At 38.0% G+C, this 17,225-nt stretch overlaps 1 protein-coding gene across 5 annotated transcripts in view; it reads right to left on the minus strand.

The window, feature by feature from the left end:
• The window catches only part of TESK2 (testis associated actin remodelling kinase 2), a 76,413-nt gene that overhangs the window by 39,176 nt on the left and 20,012 nt on the right, over positions 1-17,225 (minus strand). For 2 of the 5 annotated variants that reach the window (XM_054637965.2, XM_054637968.2), the window contains exons 3-4: positions 11,962-12,083; positions 2,734-2,782 (exon numbers count right to left, since the gene is read on the minus strand). In XM_054637965.2, coding sequence (XP_054493940.1) covers positions 2,734-2,782; positions 11,962-12,083 — 171 coding nt within the window. Of the gene's footprint in view, positions 1-2,733; positions 2,783-6,755; positions 6,848-11,961; positions 12,086-17,225 lie in introns of those variants that run through there. The other 3 variants (XM_077182456.1, XM_077182457.1, XM_054637969.2) reach the window with 3 other exon arrangements.

The following is a 17,225-nucleotide window of genomic DNA, read 5'->3' on the forward strand; positions in this document are numbered from 1 at the left end:
CAAAAGGGAAAATCCCAAGGCATACACAGGATCAACACCTTCCTCAGGCAAAAACCTGCTCTGCATGATCTACTCCTGTGTTTAAGCCTCCTGTGTCTGTAAACATGCAAGAAAAGAAATCTGTAATGCTTCAAACTCTGCCTTCCAATAACAAAGTGCTGCATATTCCTAATGCAGCCCCTTAACAGGCTTACAAAATCCTCAGTGCTCCTCTAACACCATTTGAGGTTGCCCTGCCTGTTAATCGCACAAGTTGTCTAAATCCAGTCACCAAACATTTGGCACAAGTTCTCAACTTCCTCTGTTATGGAAACATACACATATATAAAATAAACATGATTTCCCATCGTGCTGCCCTCAGACATAAGCTCTAAGTGGTGCTGTATCCCTCATACATAGGCATATCATCAACTGCACTCTCAAAACACAAGAAGGGATAATTAAATCCATTACAGAACAGGTCCAGCACAGGCAATTGCCAGAGGATTCTCCCTGCAGTGACTCAGACACCTGTTGACCAATGGGCCTCTGAATCAACAGTTTCATCTCCAAAGAACTGAAACCCTGGCAGAAGTTGTGAGCACTTGCAGTGCCAGGCTGGTGTCAATTATGCTGAGCACTGGGAGCAAGGAGACCACCTCTGTGGACCACAAGCTGAAAAAAGCCACGAGACAGTGGCCAATTTGTTTATCCTCCTGGGCTATATTTGAACTGGTGATTCACCCTGTCTGTCTTACTAATAACTCCTTCAGCTCTTCATTTCAGCCCCCTTCTCCAACCTCCAGAAGCTTTCAGAATTCAAGTATTACTCTACACACACTTGAAGAAGAAAAATGCTACTACTGTTGCCAGAAAAGACAATTCCATCACTTGGAGCACATACAGTTTTTAACTTTTAAAAGCTCTCTGAAATTTAAGAGTAGCTATGTTACTGGGCAAAATTGTGTGTGGATTCCCTATAACATCCATTTCTGTCATTTTCCTATTGAAGGCATTAAATGTTCATCTTTGTTCACAGAAGAAAAGCAGTAATCACTAATTACACTTTTATAATGTCACTAAAGCTATTCTGTTTCTCAAAACGTTGCAGTAAACTTCTTTTCCTTTTTGGTCTCAAGATGCTTCAGGAATCTCTTCTGTTATTCTGAATTATAACTATAAAAGGTTATTCTTTGAAGTCTTTCTTAGATTTATTTGCTTGCCAAGAACTCAAAAATAGCTGAACAAAGCAGCAGCTACAAAGTTAGCTCACTATGAGGAAGCATCTGTGCTGTTTTCATTTTCTTGGCTTTTTGGGTGGGGAGGGTTATTTAAATGGTAAGCAACTGCTGTGAAGGAAGGGAAAAAATAACCAAACAAAAAACCCACATTGAGTAAAATCTTCCATGTTTAAGTACAATAAAGAATTATGAAGCTCCACCTCTTCTACGATAATGTTCAGTGAGTGGAATGGCCCAAAACTCCCTGTTTCAATTTACCAGATATCCAAAAGAAATCAGCAATAATGTTAGCAAAGCCTGCCTGAATAACTTGATCAGCCATCTTAGGAATGTTTCCTCTACTGAGCACAGGGAGGAGAAAAAAAAAAACAGAAAGAATAAATCAAATAAACTGTCCCTTTCATGGCAAAGTGCTCACACTCCTGCTGTATCTTGAAATTTCTGCAAGTCTCTTTACCTTTGCTCCACTAGAGATACAGACACTGAACCAGAGTGCATCTCTGCAATAGCAGCTAGAATGAGAACTACAACATTGTCACCCCAGAAGGTGAAGAAATTCACTGCCCACATATGTGCATCTTTGCCTCAGAGTGACATCTTTAAGTTACAGAAAGTGATGGTGACACATATCCTGCTAATTGGCACACAGCTCCTCAGCCTCCTCATTTTACAGCAGTCCTTGGCAAGCACATCATACCAGGAACCTGCTTAAATTGCTAATTAATAGCAGACTTGTCTTTGGGAGGGTGGGAAAGGGTTAATCTTTTAATTGAGCAGTTCCTACAATACAGAAGTAAATAAGAAACATGAACTTTACCAACCACGAGTTTCCTTTTAGTCTGTACTCAAACTAATTCAACAGGCAAAGCATTTTATTGATTTTTACTCTAAACAGGGAGCACTATTCCTAACAAGAGAATACTCTCTTCTTGTTTTTCCTGAGCAGTACAGGGGGATTTAACAAACAACCCAATAAAGTAGGGTGGGAACACATATGAATGGAAACTTCAGCTTCATATTTGATACCTACATCTTGGGCAATGAAATAATTCCTTTTTATGGGGGATCCAGATTAAGCTGTAATATGAAAGTGGGAGGGAGTGAATACAATAACAACCCAGCTGAAATGTTATTGATTCACTTGTGAAATGTACAACTGGAGTGTAAATAAGACTTAAATACAATGCAATGTCACTGAAACAAATAATATTTAGGGGCAGCTCAATGGTAATGCACATCTCTCATTTAGAACATTATCAGTGAAGTTTTATGTTCTTACTGTGATTTTTTTTTTTCACCTCAGTAAGTGCTTCTGAGGAGAAAAGACATAGAAGGGCTGTAAGTGGAGTTCTGAGGGCTGATTCTGCAATCTTCCCTTAACATAGCAAATAGTGAGTGATTAACTCACCAGTTACCATAGAAGAACCTTCACTCAAGGTGAATGGCAATTGCAGAATCTGTCCTGAGAACTGGATATTTCATATTCAGTATGTATATTATGAAATAGTCTTACCTCAGTAAGAGCGTGTAGCTGTCCTTTATGCACACAGACACCCATAAACCTACAAGAAACAAGAAAAGAAAAGTGGTTTGGGCTTTTTTCCCCCCCTCTTTTTTGTTCTTTAAAACAACTAATATAGGATACACCAAAAAAGGAGGAAAGAGAAAAAAAAATTCAGCCTCACAGACACTGCATACCTCACCACTGATTATTTAAAGATCTCATTACAAAAAAATCATGTACCTACACTATAATATAATTTGAATTAGCAGTTCCAAGAGAGCACAGGAGACAGCTCAACCTCAAAATGGAAAGTTATTAATTTGACTATAAGCAAAGGCCAACATATAATGATTTATGCAGAAGGGAACAGTCTCAGAGTCCTATTTTAAGGAAGTTTAAGCCAAGTAATCCACTGTTGGTCTGCATAAACAGAAAATTACTTCCCTTTGCATTTTGCTGTTTAAGCATAAAGATGTTTCTTCCTATCCCATTCTTAACCACTCAGGAATATGAGAGCACATATGCAATGTATACTTCCCCTCCCCAAACTCCTCTTTCCAACACTTGGATAGAAGCAAGTTTCAGTAGTATCCAGTATAGACACATTCCACAAGTGTTACCTACACTGCACAATTTTCAGACTCCTGCTGTTAATAGTAATGATTGCCACCCTTGGTTTCTCTGGAAAGCAACAGAATGTGCCATAAACAACTGAAAGCTCATTTTTACCACCATACAAGCTGAACTTAAAAGTGACAAAATGTAAATTAATGCTACTAGTAAACATCTCCCATGAGAAAGTTCAGTAAAGCTGACATTTTAAACACTTTAGAGCCATCCCCGCACAGTTCAAGCGTTCGTTCTTTATAGATTAACTAATTCTCAGTTTTAGCATTTAGATTTTGGTCTCAGCAAGCAAAACCAAGTTGTCTGTCATTTCCATAATGTTCAGAAATTTCTATTTTGCAAATAAGACATAGACATGTATGATTTCATTAAATGTGACATGGGAATCTTGTGGACAACAACTCAAAGGAAAAGGACCTTTTATATCCTGAAACACTTCCGAATTTAAACACAAAATGATGCAAGACATGTAATGCTAGTTCAGCTAAGCTGCTTTTGAAGAAATGAATGATCCTCACTGTTCTCTTGTCTAACAGCTGACTGGTAAATTACAAGCAGCCAAAGCAAAATAATATAGGTAAGGTCCTTTGCATGATCTGAGCTGTGGAAATCTGTTTTTATAACCCAAGAAGTAGCAAGGCTTGAATTAGAACGTCTACTGCCTGCTCTTACCTCAAACACTCAAACAATACTCCCCGAATATAGGAATTTTAATTTGAGAGACACTGAAAATCCAATTCCTCTTGTTTAATGTAGAATCATAGGGCATGATCAGGCCCTCAGAAGAAAGGGAAGAAGCTTCTTTTAGATATAGCACGTAGGCAAAGCATTGTTCGTTCTGAGTTTCACTTCATACAGCAATCAACATATGAACAATTTTGTAAAGAAATTGACAAATTAAACTTCCTGAGATGAAGAAACCCAGACTTCTTCAGAGCATAAATCTATTTCTTAGTTCATTCTGAAAGGCTCCAGAGCTATCAGGCATGGTGTTAATGGCTTTATTCTCAAGCAAAAATGGAAAGTACACAATTCCAATATATTACTTTCTCTATAAGACAACTTTCCAAAGTACTATCTTCTCTGTCCAATTACACAAAATTAACCTGCTATGGCAATATTTTCATTCAACAAAAACTGAGATGAAGTAATTTAAAATAATAATATTTTGATCCGTTTTGGTCAAGGGAAGTCTCAATAGAAACAAAATCATTACCTTTGTGAACCTATGCTTAAGGCAGCAAAGACACATTGAATGAAGTTACCAAGAGTAAGTTTAAAAATTCTCACATGCTTAGGATTTCTACTAAGAATCAAAAATCAAAAAACAAAGCTCCATATCATGATCTCATGGAAAAAAAGCTGGACATAAAGATACATTTATAAACCCCACATATTTAGAAACTATTACCCAGGAAAAGAGAAACCAAATACACTGATAAAGACAGAATTAATGAGCTTACAAGCAACATACTGAAGCCATTTAAACTTTGTGTGAATGAATCTCAGTTTTCAGGCTCTGGAAAATAAATTGATAGAACAGACCTCTAGCAATCCAAATTTCTGGAAAACTTCTGCTTAGCTGTTTTATCAAGCAATAATAAGCCACTTGGTTAAGCCAAGAACTGCTACAAGACATTGTTGGAAAGGATTTTCACTAAAAGATAATACACCCAGCTGCTACTGGGAAATACAATTACCAAGCAAGATTTAACATGGTTTCAATTTCTGAGATTGCCCCAGATGAGATTCCAAGCTGTGTGGATAGGAAGCTGACATGCTGGTCCAGCACAGCTGAGATTATTCCTGTTGGCTAGACACACTGTCTCCTGAGCCAAAATGTGCTTGTAGGTGAACTCCAGCAGAATGCCTTGTCAGCCAAAGGTTACACTTCCTATAAGCATTTCTAGCTGGAATGAGCTCCAGTAGGCCAATCATCCACAAAACAGGAGATCATTTGCAGATTTAAGGAAGTTTATTTTCAAGACAGTGTATCTGGCCTTATCAGCAAGCTGAAACACTTCCAAAATCTGGTTGGAAAATTTTTCTTAGAAGCTGCAAATAGAAAGGATGATACTTGAGTCCACCCAACTAAATACAGTGCAGCACATTTCCACTATCAAATGCTTTCTAACAAATCTCAGCAATCTATACACATGTTGGAAATCTCATTTTATAAACAATCAATCTGGTAAACCTGTCCTCCTAAAGAAAATCAAGAGAAGTCTGGATATTTCTTAGTCCTTCACAGTGGTTACACAAACTACTTTCAGTTCAGTCAGATGGCAAGGGAGAAAATGCTGGACAAAAAAAGGGAGACTCAATACTGTAGCTTCAGTCTGAAATCTTTGCCTTAATTTATCAAACAAAACTAATATCCAGATCACACAGCTTCTGTGGATATCCAGACACTGAACACATGCTTCCAGTTAAAAGAACTTCACTGGGACACATTCCTGCTCAGTGGATAAACCTGGGGCAGCTACAGTTCAACAAAAGAAATTGATGCCCTCAAAAATTTACTGCTTATATGAGAAAATTCAGCACTTTGATAACATTAAACAAAAGAAACAAACCAAACACACCAATGCAAAAGCCTCTAGTACAGGCTCAGTAACAGAGACAAAAGGTCAGAAAAGACACATGCTTTTTTCATTGCACTGACTTGGAGATGGAAGAGGGCAAATAAAAATATTAAGTCTGCATTTAGGCCCTCCTTAATGGTTTAGGAACCACGCTAGATTAAAAATGTATTTTAAGTTTTCTACACTTGCATCTTGATTCTAGAAGAGGTAAGGCATTTAATCTATAATTTCTGTAACATATTACACACAACACATACAGCCTCTCTTCTGCTGCCTTGTACACTGTTTTTCTAAAATACTCCTTTTTGATAACCACGTTACACAAAGAGAAGAAAAAGCAATTTTCTTTCCTGTTAAAGCACTGTTCAGTACAGGACAAAGGATGTTAAAAGACAAAATCCATCCTTCTGGCTATTGTAACAAAGTCCATCACAAGCAATTTAACCAAAAGGAAGGTTTGAAAGGATAAAACTACACACACAAAAAAAAATCCCTGGTATTGTGTTCCCAGGGTGATAGATTTGTCTCAAAGGGGATGAAATAAAATTCTCCTTGAAAGGAGTTCATGGAATATGCACACAGTGTGCTTATTTTTGTGCTGCACACACAAGAAGGTGGATTTAATCAATGAGTCAATCTGCCTGCATGCTCACAGCCAAACATGCAGCAATACCTCCAAGTGCTCCCACGAGAACGCTTAAGACATGAGCTAAGACTTTCTGTGTACAGAATGTTTTAAATTAAGTCCCCAAGGTACAGATCAAATAAAGAAATACTTTTTCATGCAAACAATAGTGATATTAAAGACTGAAATTCTACCTCAAAATTGAAGATACACCAATTTAAGAGACAGCACAAGAGATGGAGAATCATTGGTAGCACACCACTTCATTTGTATGAGAAAAACACATCTGCAAGATATTACCAAAAAAAAAGCTATCAGGTCTTTCAGGCTGTAGACTGAAGGCTCCCAAGCTCAGGACACAAGGATGGAGATTTGTTGAGTCCTTTCCAGACCAATTTTCTTACTTTGATTTGGGTGAAAACTCATGACTACAGCAGCACATCAGCATTCAGGAAAGTAACAAAATGGTAGAGCACATCTACAAGCACAGACCAGACCCTTTCATAACCATGGTGCTTGATCTAACCCAACCCTTGAAGAGCACTGCACTTTAAACAGGACACAAGCTAATAAAGAAGTGGAGAAATGTTCCAAACTCCTGTTTTCCCTAACCTCAGCAATTACAGTCTTGCCATGTATCAGCTAACCTGTATTACAGTGGCTATAGTAAACATCACATGGTACAAACCCCAACCTCAGCTCACTTTTCCACACCTCCTCTCACCATCTGTCTGAGGGAAGATGTGATAAAACCAGCACATCCCACAGCCAAGGCAGGAAGAAATGTAGATAAGAGGAAGAAAAGCATTTTAATTCTCCATGTTTAACTTGTATGCAGGAGTGAGATGGAGACAGGAGATGAGGCTGATGGTAGAAACAAAGAAAACACTCCTTGAACACCATTCGTCTGCTTCTGCCCTGTCCATTCCTAAAATGTCCCCAACCTGGACCCTGGGGAAAAACCAGCAAACCAAAACCATACATAGTTTGTTATAAACACCAGACAGTGACTGAACAAAAAGTCACTACATTGTAGTTAACACCTACTCTGCCTCTAGAATCACATCTGCTAGCTGAAATAGGAAACAAGAGGAAGGCAGACAAAAAAACCTCCCAAATCCCCTATTTTTTACCATCATGCCTGTGTAGCTGCAAGAGCTGGAGTCTTCTATTCTAAAATATCCTTAACAGGCTGAAAAAGAAGTTCTATTTTCTGCCAAAATAAATCCTCTAATAGAGGGCAGCCTCTCATTTTCTTCATGGAAAATACATTAGAAGCTTACATATACACATATATTTGACCACTGGAATCTTTATGATCCTACCATGGGGACGGTAGACTTACTAGGGACTTGGTAAGTGAAAACTAAAGTCTTCACTTACATCTTTCTTCTAATCAAGATGGATCTATATGGCTGGCCAAGAGCAGAATTTGAGTACAGAAATACTGAAATGAGTGTGGAAATTTAATGTTAGCCTTTTACTCCATGGCAAATAAAGCCTGTTGCCTTTAAAGCTTAAATACCCAGATCAGTACTTCACCAAGTAAAACTGAAACTCACCAAGAAAAGCTGAAACACTGAAACACTTTGACCCAATTCCATCTCCTCAAGATGTGCAAAAGCATCAGTAAGGTAAAAACACAGGTGCACCTTTAGGTAATCTCTATTGAGCCCAGGAAAGGAAGGAAGTCAGCAACTACTGACAAACTCACACTCCAGAAGAGTGACCAGAGTCTGGATAAAAACCTCAAAAGGCATCTGTAACTCTGAAAAGGAGTTGATATGGACAGCACAGAAGGAAAAGCAGTTTCAAATAGTCAGCAATACTATTAGTAACATCAGTACAATCAACAGCAAAAGTACCAAAATCTTCACATTAACATCTTGAAGCTAACTGTGGGCACATGGGAATTGACAGCTTGTAAAAAGCTCCTATATATTTTAGAGCACAGGCAAAGGGATGGGTTTTTTAATTACCCAAAGGATAATGATGATCCTGGGCTACAAAATGCACTCCAAGGAAGAAGAACATCTTCTTTCCATAACACTTAAGTATATAAACTACAGAAGAGCTCTTGGACAAAAACACTGATTCAGTAACAAATCTGAGGTATTACTCATCAGGATGTTCAAAAACACACTCCCAGCTTAAGGAAGGTTTTAGTGTACTAAAATAAATGCCTCATTGCTGAATCTGACATTCACTTTCTAAAACATTAACTTGCTATCCTACACATGTTGAGAGGGTTTGAGAGCAGATTGTGGAGGCTGTAAAGCCAGTATTTATCCAGTTCCATAATTCTACAAGCCATTTGATGGCAGAGCACCTTGCAGTCCTCACCTGGTTCAATCAACCACTGCACAATGTGATCCCAATGTTTCAGCCTAAGAACCCATTACTATCCATACTGGCTAGCAACAGGAAGGAAGGAAACTTGTTTACAGTGGAAGTTAACAGTAGGTAGCCCCAGAGCTCAGAGGAGATGAAGAAGCTCAGAGATGAATTACATAAAAATCAGAGGACACCTTCAAGGCATGTGGAGGAGATCCAGTGGCTAATCAATAGAAAAGTGAACTTGATGCTAGTGACAAAATACCTTACTCAGTAACACAGAAGAACTTCAAAGGAAAGAAATTAGATGAAGAAAATATTTAACAGCGAACTGAGATAGCTCATAGCCCCAGGAAAAAAGTTATATATTAGTACTTCTTTGAAGAGGATGCTCCCTTTAAATACTAATACAATCTTAAAATTTCCAAAAATAATCCCAGAAAATGTTTCAGTGGGAACAGGTCACTCTAGAACATTTTCCTAAAAACCTCTCAGCAATACAACTCAGCTGCTCTTATCTGACAGCACAATGTTGTCAAACAAGCAACACAACCTCTCACCACTTTAAGTGCAAATTAGCATTAATTATTTTTATGTGTTTCTAAAGTGGGAAACAGCTGTTTCACAAGACTAGCAGAAGCACTAACGATTTACACATTTATGAAATCCAAACAGAGAGGATTGCATGTGTTTGTTTATATACAGGTATATACAGACACATAGGCAGGTAACATTTAAGAGGGGCAAAATCTTCTCCCAGACATAAAGAAATTGAAAACACTGCAGTAAAACTTAGACAAAAACTTAAATGACACATAACTAATATGTAAGACCATCAAGTTATGTCCTACACAGAAAAGTAGTAGTTTTTACTGTGTATTATAATTCAGTAAAAAACCAACTCAAACTAAATACTGTTTTCTCATTTGGATTTCCTGTAGGAATAACTCTGCTCCCTGTAGCAAGGGGACTTACCTAACAGATAAGAAAAAGGCAGTATTTTACCAGAGCCTGCTTTTTTTGAAGAAGCCTCAAATCAAGCAATTCATAAATCAAATGCAGTTTATTCTTCTAAACAACCTGTGCAAAGATAGACCATTTCTATTTAAGTAATTTATTTCTGATGCATTCACTCATACCTGCTTACTTGAGCACAAAAAGAAAAAGATTTCTCTGCCAGTCCTGGATAATAACTGGAAGAACAAATGAAATTCCTTTTCTGCTTCATACATTATTGTTCTTCCTTCAGGACCATCTGTGTAACACTGCTGATTTCAAATTATTCATAGGCTCTAAGGCCAGAGGGGACCAGTACATCACAAATATGATCTCTTTTACTTCACAAGACACCTAAATTTCAGGAGTTACTCAGGACTGAGCACAATATTTTTATTCTCAGCAACACCTCTGTAATCCCATTCAAGAGGGGGCAGGGTTATATTTAGAGACAACTGAATGCTTTTGGCCTGTCAATATATCCCTTTCCTACTTTCCCTCATCCCAACCCAAATTAAATTATTGATTTTGAACAGAGCTGTAGAGCTAGATTTTTCTTTAATAAGATTTACCAACCACACAAAGTTGATAAAGAAACTGATTAAGTGTACTGAGCTGATGATTCTGACAATGCCAATTTTACTTTGGAAAGTTACTCTTTCCACAAACCTTATTAGAAAAGCAGCTTTATCAGTCCCAGGGTCATATGCTGTTTATCAAAGGATTCAGAAAAATGGAAATCAAGGGAAAATGTGGGGAATAAATATAAGACACAATTAATGATCCTGAAATCTAAATAACCAGATCAATTATATAATTTAAATTAAAAAAAATAAGAACAACAACAAACAAACAGAAGGAGGAGTTGCTTGGAATGCACCTCACCTTGGAGCAGAGGAAACAGACTAGGAATTGCATTTAGGGATAGATCACTACAACACTTGAATAAATATATTATGGTAAAACCAACACAGTTTACAATGAATAAGAATTCTTTAAATTCACAGGGTTTTGAGGTTTTAAGAAAAAGAATACTAGTAAACACATGAAGCAATGGGATGCTCCTTACAGATATTTCAAATGCTTCTGACATTTATGTGTCCTCATAAATACTGAAGGAAACACACAGGATAATATTGATACAAATCAGTTGATGAAGACTGAGATAGGATTTCAAGGATCAGAAAAATCAGTTATAAAGGATTTTAGGAATCAGTATTATGTCTGTACTATGTAACAGAATGGTGAAGAAAAGGAAATTTAGTAACAGAATTCACTGTGTCTCCAAAACTTTTCAGAAAGAACTGAGATCAGGAATGGATCCCAGGTGTGCAAGAGCAGCTTAGGAGAACTGATCATTTGGTGCACTATCATCACATCTTCAAATTTCATCATGTTATGGCTTCAGCCAATTATGTTAATTGCTTGTCACATCACCATAGAAGAGAAACCAAGACTAAAATGGTTTAGGGAATAACAAGATACACCTTGGAACATCTTGGATTTGCATGTAGTAATCTGTTGCAAAGCAAGAACTACCCTTTTCCTTCCACAAGCATATAAATTAGATTAGTTCAACTCTAGCTTCTTTTCTTCAGTCCTTCTTATCCCACCTTGCAACACTGCAATAAGAAAATCCCAAAAACTAGGAAGCAGACCTAATACTAGGGAACAGCTATGGCATTTTGCATTCTTTAATTTTAAGATTAGTAACCATAAGTTAGTTGAATAGTGTTAAATTTGCAATAGCTTAAATTCACAAAAAGAAGTCAAATTTCACTCTTCATATCACTTTATTGATTCATTAGAAATTTAAAATGTGAGCACTTGTTTTTGTCTAACACAAGTTACTCATTACTGGTAAACTCCAGATAGCAAAATCCATGTTTGGGTTTTTCTCTCTTAAGTCTTTTCTTCTTCCTCCCATTCATCTATTAAATTAGCCATTGATCCTAACACATTCAGAAACAGATAAACCTACAACAAAAAATAACTAAATAAAAATTGGAAAGAGGAGAGCCCTACTAAAGACAACCTATCTCTAGATGATTCAGAAAAAAGCCAGTGTACCTTAAGATGTTCGGATGTGAGAGTCTATTCATAAGTTGAACCTCTTTCAGCATGTTTGCTCTGTTGCTGTTCAGTGTGTTCATCTTCAAAGCCATTACCTGGTCTGAAGTTCTGTGCCTTACCTATTGGACAGAAGCAAAAAATGGTAAGGATATGAAATGAAAGACTGAAGAACCAGTATTGTTGTAGTGCAATGTAGAGATCCTTCATGACAAAAGTGATCCATACACCAATTTCTGCAGTCTTTATCACAGAGATGACTTCCTAAAAGCATACTATGCAAATGTGAAACGGCATTTTGCTCTTCTCTTGCAACTCATGATGACAGAAAGCTTGAGAAGTTGAAAAAACCCCAACTATCAGCTCCTTAGAACAAGTGAAGGAAGCCATCTGCTTGTGCACAAAGTTTCCCACTCCAAGACCTATGAAACTTATTTTCATACCCATTTTTTCCCCCTGCAGTGGTTGCTGTCATTGTTCACAGAATGTGTTATACAAGGACCTGTTGCTTACAGCTACAGGCAGATTTTGGAGATACTCAGTGTTTACTGCTGAAAATAGACTATGATCCAGGGGACTGAAAGCATTCCTGCCAACCCCTGCTGTAAAGCAGAGAGGTTCCTGCACAGACCACCTCACCAGGGTGTCAGTAGTGGCTGTACAGCATCAGCAGGAAAAAAAGGATTTCTCTGGCAACTGCACAGCACCAGCACCTTGTTCAGCATGACTCTCCCCAGGCAGAAATGCAGGGCTGTGGTCATTTCTAACTTGGTACTCAAACCAGCCCATCTGTCAAGTGTTATGTAGATGTGTGCTGCTATTAGAAAGGAGCTGTCACAATAGTGAAAGGCTTGCCAAGCCTTTGAATTTCCTTGCAGTTGGGCATTCCCACACACATACTGGTAGTATTCATGGAAATTATGTTACCATTTTCTTCCTACATCAGTACCTGCAGCTCATAAATAGAAAACATGTATTTCTCAAAACACTGAATTACCCCCATGGCAAATTCATTCATGTTATGGAGATTAGCTTAGGAAAGTCTGTGTTACAGGAATTTAAGACTCATCAGCTTTCTAATTTAAAACTGAAATCAACATTATGACTTAGGTACATACAAACTACCTACATTTTAAACAACAGCAGTCTGTCTGCTTTTATTCCAGAAGACTGTTCATCTTTTCCAGTAAAAGGCTCCTTTAGCTATGATATGTTAATTACAGAAAGAAAAACTGAATCCATGATAAGCAGATGCAAGAAGAAAATGGGGTATGGGTTTTGAAAGTAAGGCTCCCTCCCTGGCAGTTCTGAGACAGCAAGTGATACCTATTTTCAAGTTTTATTTGCACACCACTATGTGCAAGAAGAAGGGGCATGTTTAGCTGAAACATTGTCATCTAGACACAAAGCCCAAGAATTCAGCACGGGGATGTACAGGGAGGAAAGGGTGTCATGTTTCAGGTGTGTGTCTGGTTTAACACTTCTAAGTTGCCTCTTGCCGTCCTAGTTTCAGGTATAGGGTAGCACTGGAAACATCCCAGGTGAGTGTGGTAAACAACATCGAGGCACTGAGTAGAAAAAAAGCCCTCAGCTGCTTTTCCTCCTGCTTCCTCCCTGCTTATGTACATGAGCTCCTCAAATGCCTCACCTACACTCACCCAGTAATCCCAGAGCAAGAAGGATCAGGGAAAGGGGGTGGAAAAGGATATAGAAACCAGCACTGAGTAGAAACCAACAGTAAGTTCACAAGCATGGCACTCCTTTCTGTGGTAATATTGGTTTTAAAATAAAACTGGTCAAACTACAGCTTTAATGCATTACAACAAGATAATCTAGAATCATTCTCAACACAACCTGTCTTGCCTGTTTGGCATGCTTATTGGTTTTAAGCAGGATGATTGCATGTTAAGTTGATGAGGTTTATTGTTACTTGCTAGGTTTCCTGTGTCAGTTGTGTACTTTCATTAACTTTTAATTTTACCCAGCCAATTTGAATGAATAAACTAAGTTGGACAGGTCAATGTCTACGCAGAGCCTTTTAAAACATATTTTAGTTATACCTTAGTTTTACTAGAAGTAATACCTTGGGTTGGGGGGAAAAGTTTAAATGTTTTCATAGACTTAGAAAACTTCAACAATGTAAATTTAAATAAAGAAAAAAGGACGATGCTTTGAACCTATACACAGCAGCAGCTAAATCAACACACTTCCTCTGAGACAAAGGTTAGCAATCTTGGGTGCTGTGGTGGAGTAATTTGGGGTTCTCAGGGAAAGAATTTGAAGTGACTTAATTCCTACAGTCAGAGATGCTCTCAACAGAAATTAGCTTTCCACCAACACAGAAGCTTCAAAGTTTGCCAAAAAGGAATGAATACAGGTAGAAGGCAATCAGGAACTCAGATGGAATGTGGTCTTAAACAGTATTTGCCTTCTCCTTAACTCTGCCAGCTACCTCTTAATTTCTTGCCCATTTCTATAATTCATTCAGTTTCATGCCAAAATTTCCTGCTCTTTTGCCTCAACTCTGAAGTAAAAGTAGAATTTATCACAGGACCTTTTTCCTTGTTCAGACTGCTTTTCTTAAGCTAAGGAAACCTCAGAAAAGAAGGTGGGTAACTTTTTGGGTCACTGCATCCTGCATGCTTCTTGGATGTTCAGGTCTGATATGCAACAAGAAGTGGTCAACAAGTGCTTCTCAAAGGTCTGATTGTCCACAGCACTAAGTGCACATCCAGAGAAAATTGAGCTACTTTTGCAAAGACAAAACTTTTCATCCTCTCTTTTAGGCTATCCTGAAGTCTTTCCTATCTTGACAGACTGAACAAGGTTTGGTGGCAAGGTCAGTAGGCTTTTCTTTTGTTTGTTTTAGAAAATCATATTTCCCATGCTTGGAAATTTCTCGAGTTTCTTACACACAGAGCAGCAGAGTCTGTCCAATTATCTGGTCTCTAAACAGTACCCAACATAACACCATGTTTTGTTTCACTTAAAGGACAGAGGAAAGTAACACCAGCAATTTTAAGTTCTGTATATTCTTCTGATATTGGAGGATGTATTTCTACAATATCTGACAGGACAGCAAAATTCCTAATCAAACCAAGGGAGAGAGGGGAAAAAGGGACTCTTCGTTTCATTAGTTATCCTTTAAGCAAGGAGGAAGAAGCAGAACTGGAGGTGAGGGGGCATCTTTCTCAAGAGGACAATACTCAATATTATGAATAAAATCAACTATCAGTTTATAAATTATGGAGCACAATGCTAATCACCTGGAATACACTTAAGACTAACCATGTTCTCTCCTCTGAAGCACAACTGGCAAATAGCATTTCTATGGCAAGGCCAACAAGGATCTGACAGGTTCTGTCTTTAAGGTCTCAGTCAAACTGAATTATCAACGTGGAAGGAGCTGTCAGCTCTGCCCTCCATGCCTACTTACCCATCAGTCATACCCTAGACAAAATTTGTCTCTCCTGGCATGCCTTGCCAAAGCCCTGCAAACTAAGTTTTAATCCTTCTTCTCCTTTCAGGCCACCTCTGTGCCATAAAAGCATAGAAGTCATGCTTCAACCACCTGACTCCAGAAGGAAAATTAGTAAATATTTTGGCAATACTGCTCATTCAATTTAACATTTGTTTACAAGGCAGTTTGCCTCAGGCATACGCCTGTATACTCAACATAAACAGGGATTCACTCATGCAAGTCAAACCTCTCACTGATGCAACTTGCAGGCTGCTGTGAAGCTTTCAAAGCTGTTGACACTATTATTAATTATGGCTCCTTGCATATCAGACCAAATAACCTTTCAGCAATGTCTGGATCACGGCTCTCTGCTTAGAAACATTCTGACAATCCTACAGCTGCTTTGCTCACACTTCCAGCTTCTCGGTCTGCTTACCTATGTGTGTGACTCCATCTGCAAGGTCACAGTAACCAGCTATTGCCTCCCTGTTTTATTGCTGACAGGCAGTAAAACTGTCCCTTTGCACTCTGATTCTCCTAGGATCAAAGCACTTTGGACATTGACCTGCCTATGGTTACCTGTGTGGCTCTGCTCACATCAGACCATGTTCTGATCCTTACCCCTTTATTCAGGGAAGTAGAGGAAGTCACAGATACAGGTAAAGAAATAGTGATGCATTTTAAGGAAATCTCATAATAGTGATTCAGCAGGGCTCACATTCCAAAAAAGTAGTCACTATATAAAGTTCATGAGGATTGTCATGCAAAAATTGGGGGGTTTAATGTTCAGCTTGCTGCTTAGCTGTAAGACTCTTTATTGTTAAAAAAATTATATTTAATTTAGATTATTATTTATCTATTACATCATATATGCCTGTCAGGGTTCTCTGAAAATCCAAACATTTATATTACTTCCACTTTCTGCTGGACTGAAGGGGAGGTATTTTTAAGCAATAGCTGAAATCTAGCCTGATTTCATCTTTCACAAAGCCTTTTTGATCTGTATTCACTGTACCTTTCCAGGTGGCCCTGGAATAAACATCTGAAGAACATTTCCTAATACTGATATTGTAAATCTGCCAACACAGCTTTCAGCTGTGCTCCTAGTTTTTCATTGCATTTTCATTATTTTCCAAATCATCATTATATAGCTGGAAGTATTTTGTCACAGTTCTCTTCCAAAACTTAACATTTAACTGCTTTCCAGTTTTTCCTTACCTTCCCCTCCTTCTGGCATCCAGCCTCACTGCTTAAATACATTTACAGATCTTTACTTATACAGCCTACTCCATAAAATCATGTTGCTGCTCTAGCACACACCAATTTTTTGTTCATTCTTTTACACATCTTGGTCATCATCCAGCCATTTCACCTTCACCTTTGCTGCCATGTACCCAAAACACCATTTTTAAAGCAGTCCCCTCTGGTCCAAATATTTCACCTTCCTTGCATTTGCTTCTCTGTCTTCATTTGATTTACAAATATTTTCTCTTTGATGACAAGAGATGAAGACATTCCCTTAGCTACCATTCTAGGCCATTTGCACTAAATATTTTACACAGTTTAATTTTGATTGACTGGGTTAACAATAAAGCTTGTGAGGCACGTGAGATGAAGCAGTAATCACTGTTAGAGAGAAAAGGCTTCATCATAAGAGTGCCTAGCAAATGACAGGAAAAAAGTCTTTCACAGGAAAGCAGACCAGCAATTTGGCTCTGATGCAAAACTTCTCTCAAACACAGACTACTTCCTTGCTGTGACAGCAGAAGAAATATTTTTAAAAAACATAGGGTCAGCTGTATTT

This window comes from Agelaius phoeniceus, chromosome 8 (assembly GCF_051311805.1).
Source record: "Agelaius phoeniceus isolate bAgePho1 chromosome 8, bAgePho1.hap1, whole genome shotgun sequence".
NCBI classification, from domain to species: Eukaryota; Metazoa; Chordata; class Aves; order Passeriformes; family Icteridae; genus Agelaius; species Agelaius phoeniceus.